This window comes from Lontra canadensis, unplaced genomic scaffold, assembly GCF_010015895.1.
Source record: "Lontra canadensis isolate GAN:19392208 unplaced genomic scaffold, GSC_riverotter_1.0 scaffold70, whole genome shotgun sequence".
NCBI lineage: Eukaryota > Metazoa > Chordata > Mammalia > Carnivora > Mustelidae > Lontra > Lontra canadensis.
Genome location: NW_022631064.1, coordinates 5,446,132 through 5,458,167, shown reverse-complemented (window position 1 = coordinate 5,458,167; position 12,036 = coordinate 5,446,132). Strand labels below are relative to the sequence as shown.

Genomic DNA, 12,036 nt, shown 5'->3' with positions numbered 1-12,036 from the left:
TTTACCAACAATTTCATCCAATGCTTACAATGCCTTGAGTTAGGAAGTGTAAGTATTAGAGTTTTGTTTTATGAAAGCAGAAACTAAGGTTAAAAGGCTGCCAGGGAGATTCAAACATGAATCTTCTGAAGGGGAAGGAACCAGGAGTGGTGAAGCTCAGAGACATTTATTTATGGAAAGGACATTGATAGGGAATCTTCTTTCTTATTTTTGGCTTTCACTGGTATACCAAGAAGTGTTCCAGACACAGACCTTCTCTGAACTTGGGTTCAGTTAAATAACTAGTTATCTTTCAGGATGAGTCTTGGAATTACAATGTGCATGGGTTTTATAACCATTATCTCTTCCTCCTTCTGTGCATATGAAACAGGGCAACTGACATGTGGTTTGGAGACAGCAATGCAACTGAATAAACCTGAAATATAGGGGGTGGTCTTTTTCCCATAGCAGATTTAGTGAGCCCAACATTGGATGGAAACTCTCTGCTTTACTCCTCATAATATAGAGGGAAATTTTCCACCCCCCCCAAAAGGAAGTCCCTCCCCAAAACTGGAGAAAATCAGAGACACAAGTATATGGGACACAAGCACTCTTCACAATGATCATTTAACACACTTCTGTTACTTTTGTTTCTCTCATTTTCCTTTCATTCTACATTTGCAAAACACTCAGTGGTTGCCTTATTGTATCCCCCATCTTCCAATTGGATGTAGGCTTTTCTTCTGGATTTCTTAATGCATATTTTTTATAATTTTTTTCTCCCACAACTAGAAATTCTGCATGCCACCATGTAGCGTATGGGTTTCATGGGGTTCTCCAGGCTTTCCTGGGGACCACTCAAATTAAATAGTAGTCTATCCCGTAATATCCACTTCATGTCTTTGCACCAGTCACATGTTGCAGTCACATACTCTAAGTTCACCAGCAAGATAAACTCAATAACACTGTCTGTTTCTCCAAGGACCACAGACCAGGGTGGCAAGGTAGTGTGGGAGCCCAGAATTATGGCAGAGGTTCATGAATGTATATAAACATACATGTTTAATTCAATCGATACACTTGAAATTTATTATTACTAGCATTCTGGGCTTTGTAAAATTTTGACATGAAAACAGAATCCTCTCATCAGAAATATTGGGATCCTCATTGGTCTTTGATGTGACTGAGTTTAAATCTGGCATGGAACAGTCAAGAAATAAAGAAACAAGTGACTATGCTTCAAGAATCACAAGATAACATGCAATGAGGCTATTATAATGCCAATAAAAATAATGTGTGGCAAAAAAATTCTTAAAGGACTCCGTTAAGTGAGAACGGGGGAAAAATTCAACAAGATGGACTGGGGCAAAGGACAGAAAGATGAAACAGAAAGGACAGAGGAGCAGTGGGAGTGAGTGAAATAGATAAAAATGGGTGGATTTCAGCTAAGTCTCCATAAGGTTGAAATGAGTTTCAATGTCCAATCTTCTGAGAATCCATTCTCAGCTGTTAATGGAAACCACGACAAGCAAAAATTCATCAATGTCACTCTGAAGATCCAGGTGTCCTCAAGGCCTAAAAGCTAAATGCAATTTGATTGCTGATCTAGATCCATAAAGGGACCATGCAGGTTGGGGTTCAACCTCAAAGGACAAAGGGCTTTGGTGTTTGGAGAAATGCGTACATTTCCCTGATGCACGATTAGATCGCTGCAAAGTGGCTACAGGATAAGGTTGTCATCACACCATGCCCTAGTTTCTTTTCTTAAAAATCCACACTATAAATAATAAAGATCTACTGCAAAGCCACAAAATTAAGCCATCCTGTATACTTTCTGGAAAAATATTGCAATCCCAAAGCACAGGCACACCCTAGGATGGGTGCAACACATGTTTTGAGTGTGTTTGGTTTCTGCAGTACTGAATTTGAGATCTTTCTATTGCTGATGCTTGTTGCTTACATTCTACGCAAACACCTAAAAGAAAAAAGAAATTCCACTTGCAAGAAGTCACACGACTGTGTGCTGGGCATCACGTAGACAACCAGATGCAGGAGCCCACGAGAGAAATCTGGAAAGCTGTGGATATGTACAGGTCATGCAGACAAGGCTCGGGTCAAATCTTCACATTTTAATCATCCCTCCCTTGTCCTATTGCCATTGGGCAAAACTCAGTCTTGGGTCAGAAATGAAGTTTATGGACATACTTTATGTGACACACATATGGTGATCATTTTAAGTCATTTAGGAATGGTTTCTCAACCTGGACACTGTCGACATTGGGACCAGATGGTTCTTTGTTGCTGAGCTGTCCTGTGCATTGTAAGATGGTTAGCCTCATCCCTGGCCTCTGCCCACTAGATGCAGTCACATCAGCTCCTCCAATCAAAACTGCTTCCAGAAACTTCCAAATGTCCCTGAGGGGTAGGTCATCCTCAGTTGAGAAACACTTCCCTTAGTGACCGTGGGGTACTTATCACAACAGGAAATTTGATTTAATGAGGAAACTGAATTTGAATTCCCAACATCCACTACTGTGAAGGGAAGACACAGGATGGATCAGTGGAGATTAAACTGGATTAGAAGTCATGAGGTTTCTGGTGCCCCTGCCGCACAAAAAAAGATCTCAAAGTGCAGCACAAGGAAACTGTCTTGCTTTGTTTTGTTTCCCATCTCCGTTTAATGTCTCGTCTTTTGTTTAACTTTAGCACATACTTTAAATTTACGTATTGCCTTGTTCTATTTTATATGTTCATATAAGCAGTGATATGATTATAAATATTTTAACAATGTACTCTCCAGAGGGAAGAGATGTGTGTGTGTGTGTGTGTGTGTGTGTAGGTGTATGTGTTTAATACGGATTTAAGGATGTATAGGATATAATTTACAAGTAATAATATAAGATATACTACACTTCTACTGTAGATTTCACAGTCAGCTGATTCTCAGGATAACATTTTTGTTGACATTTCTCTAACTTTTGCTACGAATATAAGGAAAGTCATCTAAATACCCAATTTAAAATTGCAATCCAAGTGCCCCTGAGTGGCTCAGTTATGCATCTGCCTTCAGCTCAGGTCATGATCCCAGGGTCCTGGCATTGAGCCCCGCATCGGACTCTCTGCTCAGCAAGTCTACCTCTCCCCCCACTCCCTCTCTCTCTGAGAGCTCGTGCTCTCTCTCTGTCCAATAAATAAACAAGAGCTTTAAAATAAAAAGTAAAAAATAAAATTGCAATCCATCTTAAAGCCCAGCATCTGTGATACCCCTTATCCTGACCAACTTTTTCATTTCCCAAGGTAGTATATGTAGAACATACTATTCGGTTTATTTAGATATGGAGTATACGCCCAAGAAAACAGGGCTCTTTGCTTCACTGATACACTCCCGAGTCCCCTGAGAGTGGTTAGAAAACAGTTGGTGCTCAATTGATACTTGTTCAATGAATGAAGGGATCTTGTTTACCCACTGTTTCCCAAGCGAAGCTGACCACTGAAACCTTTTGTCTCCCTGGCCCTGTTAACATCATATTTCACAAAATTGAAAATTGCTGCAATAGATGACCCTCACATGTTCTTTCCAGCCCTTACTCTGGATTCTTTAGCTATGACTGCACTTTATTAGACTATCGAGAAAGGATGGCGTTGACAAGAGAGCAGTGGACCATAAAGCATGATGGCTTAGCACACACTATTATATTTTCTAAGGTATATGCATGATTCTCAACACTTGGCAATGTCTAGGGACAGCCCGGATTGTCACAGTGGGGAGGACGGTGATAGTGGCATTTCGTGGGCAGAGACCAGGGAGGCTGTAAACATTGTGCAAAGCACAGGTCACCCTGCCTGCCCCCAGCTCACCCCCAGCCCATGACAAAGAGTCACCTGACCCAAATTGTCAGTAGTGTTGCTGTAAAAACAAACAAACAAACAAACAACAAAACACCAACAAAACACACACATACAGATAGATACTTTCTGCAATTTCATTTTGTGGCTACTTGAGTCATTTCTATTAAAAAACAATTAACTGAAAGACTTGGGAATAAAACCCCAGTTTGGGATTTGGGACACTAATCTAGGTTAGAAAGAGTGTGTGAAAAAGGCCCTTAGCTGCTCTGTGCCTCAGTTTCCTCACTTCCCAAAGTGTAAATAATGATGAGCCTGTACTTCAAAGGGCTTAAATGAGCCTTAATGAATACTCATTAAGTATTTTGAGTTTCTCAGTGAAAGGTTTTATAGAAGCTAAAATGGTGATTAAATTATTCTTCCACCTAGATCTTCATGTAAAATCAAGTAGCATATGACTTAAGAAACATTAAAAGGCTAAAAAATAGTTTTCTGAGTATTCTAAAACTTATCAATTCAAAAAGGATGTTATTAATCTTCATAATCTCATGCTATGAACACCTGTGTTTTCCGTTTTTGTCTTTCTCTGGTGGTAATGGGAAAACAGTGTTTAGCCAAGAGGCAGCACACTGAGTACCTGAAACACTGAGTACCCAAGTGCTTTGGAGTCAGACACATCTTGCAACCACTTATTAGTGTGTGATTCTGGTCAGTTACCCAGTCTCTAGAGGTCTCAGTTTTCATTAGATTTAAAATGAGATTTATACTCAGATGAAAATTAAAATTCATTAATATGTATAGAGCACCTGTACACAGTGGGTGCTTAATAAGTGTCATTTCCCTTCCCTTCCTCTGCACTTTCTTCAATCTATCCGGAGGCAAATTCTCCAACTTCTGGTTTGCAGGTAATGTGAAAACTTCAGCTAGTCCAGAGTTTCAACCTATTCCCCTGCAAGGTGTTTCATAAAAGTCGCTCAAACATCGCAGGGTGCACCTGTTAGGAATTCCTTCACTGTTTGATCTCTTTTTGTCCCTTCTCTTTCAAAGCCAGGAACGCATAAGGGTAGCCAGAGGGAGGAGAAGAATCAGTCCTTGGAATGGGGCAGCAACTGGAAAAGCGACCCAGGGAGATGATGAACTTCAGCATGGGTCAACTTTTCTTTTTGAAGTTTACTTTTTCCCCCAGTGGCCACGTGAAAGAGGTCAATACAGGAGACATGAGAAGAAACTGCCTTGGTTAGTTGTCTGCATCTGTGGTCTGCAGAGGCATTTTTGAAAAGCGTGAGTCCTGCATAGCTGGGCTTGGGAGCTCTGCGGATGGTCTTGAGATGGGAGCGGGGCTAGAGGACTGGTACGGCGGGGACTGAGTCATGCCAAGGCCCGAGCCACCAAGATGAGCGCTCACTTGGAGGTGGCGAGGTCAGGGTTCACGCTCGGCTCTGCCTTTCTTTCATTTCGTGACTTCTGGCCAATTACTTAAATGCTTTAAGCCTGAATTCCTTATCACCCTCAGAGGATTGCATTTTGCAGATTAAATTAGACAACATATGTGAAAGTACCTAGCACAGTGCCTGAAATTTAGGCACTTGGCCAAATCTAAGTCTTTATGCAAATTTACATGCATCTCAGTGTTCTAGAATAATTTCTATTTACGATAAAACGTCTCCCAAATGTATTCCATGAAAAATTTGTTCCATGAGCTAGTCTGGGGTGGAGTGGTGGGGGTTCTAATGTCAAATCGAGTTGAGATATGCTGCATACCATATCCCTGTTGCAGATTCCTACTTCGTACAAGCATCTCCGTGACTCTGGGAAGTGATGCGGTTAAAAAGCATGTAAGCTAGCTAGCTAGCAACAACTTGATTATTTTTTTAAAGATTTATTTATTTATTTGAGAGAGAGAAAGAGAGACAGAGAGCTCACATGCACACAGAGGGAAATTGAAAGGGAGAAGCAGACTCCCCGCTGAGCAGGGAGCCTGATGTAGGGCTGGATCTTAGGACCCTGGAATCATGACCTGAGCTCAAGGGAGATGCTTAAGGACTGAGCCACCCAGGCGCCTGCAACAACTTGATTAAATCTAGATTTCCTAATACCTTGTCTAATGGAGTATCCATTGACCCTTCAAAACTGATATTCTGTAGAAATGCTGCCATAGCAAAGACTTACTAGCAATCAAGATTCTGAACGTGGGTCCCTCTTGGTTTTTAAAAGAGCTTCCTTCTGCCTCAGATTGTACTCAATGGTCCCTTTAGCTTTATTACAGGGAAGTTTTCACCCCTCTAAATAAATGGACTATTAATCTATTAATCCTTTCGAACCCAATCAACCAAGAACATAAAATTACACAAGATTTAGCTTATTGATTAGTAATTTAGCTTATTGATTAATAATAATATTGACTCTTTACTTTGTGAATCATCCCAGAATTGACTTCTAATTAGATAGGCCCCCAGATGTCTCCGGGATACTTCTTCAGTCAGTCTTGTACTCATGTGAATGAACAACAGCCATCACCGCAGCAAGTCACATTTGTCAAGGACTTACACTGTGCAAGATGCTCTCACGTGTTTTATCTCCTTTGTTTCTCTAAGCAAATCGTGGTACCACCCTCATCTGACCTAAGAGCTAACTAAGGTTTATGCAATCACCTAGGTCAATGGCAGACCAAAAGCGCGAGCCCTGTTCCTTGACTCTAAGTCCAGTGGCTTTCCCTTTGTTATCTATACCATAATTCTGTACCAGTGTGTCGGACATGGAGCGCACATTAATATTAATAGCTGAAATATACTTTTAAAAACCCCCTAAAACATAAGTCCTTGAAGAGTATGTATTCCTCCTTTTCTGCTGCCTGGGTGGCCAATGACTAGAGAAAAAGCAGGGAGGTAAGTCTGCTGCTCCTTTCCTGGTAAGCCAGTCTAGCTGATTTGTTAAGAGTGGCTAAGAAGTTCTTCAGTGTGATAAGGAGAACTGTGGACTCGAGACCTGAATCGCAGCTCCTTCACTAATTAGCTGCGTGAGCCGAGAAGAGTCACCTCCTATCTCTGTGTTTTATTTTTCTCATGTATAAACTCTAGATTATGATGGTACCTGATTGCTGGTTGGGTTGATTAAAGATCAACCCAACTGGATGATTAAAGAAGATCAGTAAAGCAGAGTAGAGGGTGACTGGGTGGCTCCCTTGCTTAATCGTTTTCCTTCAGCTCAGGTCATGATCCCAGGGTCCTGGAATCAAGTCCTGCACCAGGCTCCCTGCTCAGCGGGGAGCCCGCTTCTCCCTCTCTCTCTGCCCCGCCCCTGCTTGTGCACTCGCTCCCTCTCTTGCTCACTCAAAAAAACGAGATCTTAAATAAAAAGGAATAGAAAACAATTGTCCTGTAAATACCTGTAACATATATTACACATGTAACTAGGTCCTTGTGGGCTGTTTTGGAAAGACAACTATTCACAACATTGTTTCTTACTCGAATAATGGGCTTCTTGTTCCAGAAAAATCTATTTACAAATGAGGTTAGGGATAGCTATACTGTTCACAAATCATGAAGATAAGTGCGGAGTAATTTCTATCTCCCCCTACCACCCTAAAGAAAACAATGTATGTCAGAATCAAATCAAAATGACTTCTGGGTTAACCCCTGGTAGATATTTTTTTTCATCCTCTTGTTTTGCTGGTTCCAATCCTTTCCAGCTGATTTAGAAATCTCTTTGGCGACGTATGTGAAAATTGGTATCACAGAAGCAGGAGTCTATTTAAAATCGCCTCAGTTAAGGTTATAAATTCTTCTGGGATTCTCCTATGAATCTGAGAATTATTTAACAACACAAATTGTCTTCAAAAGCAATGTCCTTTGTAACCATGAGGAACGAAAAGTGTTTGCAGTTGAAGCAGTATCAATCTAGCATTGCTGCTGGAGAAAAAAAACCCTGTCAGCCATGCTATGTTCCCCATGTGAAGGAGCAGCGGTCAGCATTAGGTCACAGACAAGTCTGGTCAATAGTCTCATTCTTTAGTTGAATTATTAAAAAACAAATATCAATTTATTAATGATTTTGGAGCGGGATTTTTTTTTTCATTTTCTTGAGAACTGGAAGACACCCATCTGAAGGTGCAGTTAGGTAATATATTTTCAATAAAGATTTTAATGCCAAGGAATCATTTCTCTTGCATAAGATCAGTTTAATGGGTGGTGGTCCTCCATTTTAGTTTTATAACCTCATGCTTATATTTTAATGTCAAAGCCCAGGTCTTCCTTATTCATGCCTATTTCCTGAGCATCTAGTACTGCAAATGTGGCATATAACTGCCACTCAATAAAAATCTGTGAAGGTTATGAATCTGGGCCAGGTGCTACTCTTTATCAGGGCAAGTGGAGATGGGACTCTGGGAATGAATTTTGCAGAGGATACATTTTTCTAACAATGACTATAGAGACCTCTGCTGGCAATCGTTGGAACTACAATTCAGTTCAGAAAAAGTAAAAATGGGGAGAGCAGAGGTGAATTTGTTGTCTTCCTTCGTTCACATTCTGTCATAAAAGGCCCATAAAGAGGCTGTGCTTTCTCACAAGTGTAGATTGATGAGGTTACGGCAAACACTGAATTTAGGATAAATGAGCGATTTTTCTAGGAGGGCCCTGGAAGGTGTGTCACATTTCGAAAGAAAAACACAGCATAAGGAGAATCGGACTCTGATGAAACTTTCTGTGATTATCTGATAACTGGTAAATTATTCAAGCCCTGCATTCAAGATAATTTAGAACAGGGGCCCAGTCCAAAATATTAGGATAGTCTGTTCATCTTGTTCATTGTGAGGATTTAATACCCTTGTACATTTCATTCAATTTCTGTTACACGGTATTTCCCTTTATGCTGCCTTCATCTTACCTGTGATCAGTTTAACTTACAGAAGCAGTCACAAGTCATCATTTGGGAGGGTTTTTTGGTTTCTTTGGAGGGAAGAGATGTATTGCGGGCCTCTCCTGATTACCCCTTTCTTCCTGCTGTAGGTATTTTCAAAGACGGGTTACTAACGCAGTCCTAGAGTGACCTCTTGCTGCATGATTTGTCCATGAGCCTGTAAGCTCAGTCGTGGGTGTGAGTGAACTCTCAAGACAGAAACTGCTCTGTGTGCCAAAGTGCATGTATTTACATGAGTAATATGAATGATCCAGCACTCTATCCCTTAACTTTTTAATATTCCCAAAGCATATAAGGCTACTGGCTTTCCCATTATCCCCCAGTAGAAAGAAAATTCTTTCTCCAAAATAAATTCGACAAGCTTCTAAAATGGCCTACCAATTTATCCTTGGATTTTGTTTTAAAATGAATATTTCACATTCATAATCAGATATATTCTGGACATTATTATGTATAGGACCGCTGAAGAAGCAAAATAATTTACATTTGAGGAGCAGCAGAGTTCCCTGTGGGGTCCATGATTTGAAATTCCATGATATCTGAATGCACTTCCAAAGACGGGCTTATGATGTAAAGAATGGTCTTACTGTTTAAGTCCTTTTGGATAAATTTCTCATGGATAAATTCACCTATAAGAAAGAAATGAATGAATTTCATGGGAAATCAAACAAAATATTAAATAAAAGCTGATAAATTATATGGCAATTTTATTTTAAGCAGAGCTTTAAAAACAGCCAAAGTAGATATTTTTAAAGAAATTAACATTATTGCAAGTATCTTAAAAGTCATATGCAATAAGCTTAAATTAGGCTTTAAAATTTACTTTGGCTCAGAAATATTGTGCCTTAAAGAAAATATAAAAATAGAGGGAGAGTAGGAAGATCCAGTAATAAAATCTCTAATTCTGTGCCATCCTTTTTAGTGACATATTTTGATCATTGTCTTCATAAAGCAGAAATAATATGCAATCCAGAGAAACTATTATATCCCTCCCAATTTTTTTTTTTTGTTTAATGAACTGACATCATTTAGAATTCCTTCTAGAAAAAAAATTAGTCACAAATATGAAATTGGTCCTGACACTGTGTGTTCCTCTGACTATATTACCATCTGGCTGTTACAAAGAATTGTAAATAATAAACAGCTGTGTGATGCCTGGGTGACTCAAGCAGTTAAGTGTCTGCCTTCAGCTCAGGTCATGATCCTGGGGTCCTGGGATCAAGTCCCACATCGGGCTCCTTGCTCAGCGGCAAACCTGCTCATTTCTCTGCCCGCTGCTCCCCCATGCTTGTGCTCTGTCTCTCTGACAAATACATAAAATCTTTTTTAAAAAAAGACTACCAGGGGTGCCTGGGTGGCTCAGTGAGTTAAGCCTCTGCCGTCAGCTCAGGTAATGATCTCAGGGTCCTGGGATAGAGCCCCGCATTGGGCTCTCTGCTCAGCAGGGAGCCTGCTTCCTACCTCTCTGTCTGCCTCTCTGCTTACTTGCGATTTCTCTGTCAGATAAATAAATAAAATCTTTTAAAAAAATAATAAACAGCTGCGCATCAGTACTTGATTCTCCCACTTGAGATGAATTTAGGATTGCTCAGCCTCAAACCCTATTTAACACCAATATTGATTTATAAACTGCCTCTATCGGTAAGCCCTGGGGAATGTTTACCAAATGGGCCTACACTTAATTAAATTACTCTCTAGCCTTGCCAGCTATGGGGTATTTTAAGATGAGCAATTACAAGGATTAAGGAGGGCAAGTACCTGTTGTTGTGTTCTCCAGATGTCCATGCTGGGGGCCTCGTAAAATCTTAAAGATGATCAGATCGTCATCGGTGTCAGGGTCTGATGCCTTCAACACATGGGAAGTGAGGTAAATCCCATAACATCCATTTTTCAGGAGCCCCACTTGAGAAGGGGAATGCAAGTGTGTGATGTAGGGGGCTGTTTTGTCCAGCTGGTCAACCTGGATAATCAATAATGACGTACGGTCTTATATAGAGGTTTCTCATCTCCAAGCAACATAGGGTCTAAATGGTTAACAGTGATAATCTAGCCCAAATTTCAGATTCCTTATCTTCCTCATTTATTCATTTCTGTTACAGGTTGGCTCATTCACAGTATCCTCAGTAAATACCACAATGCCTGGAACAGAAGCTAACTTTCCACCGTAAACTTTGACCCAGCTTGTAAACTGTCCGTTGTCTGACTCTCCTATTAGGACACAAGCTCTCTGATGGCACACATCACATCTTCACCCCGACCCCTTCCTTTATTCCCTGCACCTGGCACAGCACCTGAACCGTAAGAGCAGCTCAGAGAGTATTTGTTGAATGAATACATTAAGATGGACCCAAGAACTGTATTGAAAACTTAACGTTAGCTGCCGAGGAGGAGTCTTCCATTTTCCAGGTATTTGGTGATAAGAAATAAGCTTATGAACATTTACATAAGGATACGCATTACGAATGAATTGAATATTTTGGGGGCACATCTTTGCTCAAATGGCATAAATGTTGAATAAAAAACAGAAACACTGGGGCACTTGGGTGGTTCATTCGGTTAAGCATCCAACTCTTGATCTCAGAGTTGTGAGATCGAGGTCTGAGTGGGCTCCACGCTGAACATGGAGCCTGCTTAAGATTCTTCCTCTCCCCTCTCTGTCCCTCCCTTCCCACTCATGCACTCTCTCTCTCTCTCTCTCTCTTAAAAGCAAAACAAACAAAAAATGCCCAGAAATGCTTTGGTAAGAAAAATAATGAAAGGTGATTATTTACAAGCATTTGTGTATTTACTTCACTGAGGATGAGAACCACATAACTAAGTAAGTAGACTCAATTTGCGAAGATATTGAGTGGATGGGCAATCACTCACGAGCACGAGAGGCACAAAGGCTCAGACCCCGCAAAGGGACTCATTCAGGTGTGGTAGGACTCTTGGTCCATCTTGCAAATGACTGTCGAAAGTTAGGGAAGGAGCAGGTTTGAATGATAAGCACAGTTGGCCACTCATACTGGACAACTGGTACGGGACCATGGTGCCTATTCCTCTTACTTCCATCCTGAAAATTCAGGTCTTAACTTCATTTATCCCCAAATGATACTGCTGCAAATCTTGGTTCACCCTAGCTGAGTAAAGAGTAAGTACTATGATAAGACTCATATAGTCTGGTAGAGGATGATATAATAAACTATTATTCAGCTATTTTAAAAACCGATGTAGGAAGCATTGAAAATAAATAATTTCCACAACTGAATGTGAACTGGTAAAAAAACAAAACCAAAACCAAAACAAAACAGT

At 40.5% G+C, this 12,036-nt stretch overlaps 1 protein-coding gene across 1 annotated transcript in view; it reads right to left on the bottom strand.

Annotated features, from left to right (window-relative positions):
- FREM1 (FRAS1 related extracellular matrix 1) overlaps positions 1–12,036 on the bottom strand; it is a 140,298-nt gene that overhangs the window by 24,909 nt on the left and 103,353 nt on the right. The window contains exons 25-26 of the mRNA XM_032880568.1: positions 10,501–10,702; positions 9,227–9,371 (exon numbers count right to left, since the gene is read on the bottom strand). Of these exons, the coding sequence (XP_032736459.1) occupies positions 9,227–9,371; positions 10,501–10,702 (347 nt within the window). The remainder of the gene's footprint in view (positions 1–9,226; positions 9,372–10,500; positions 10,703–12,036) is intronic.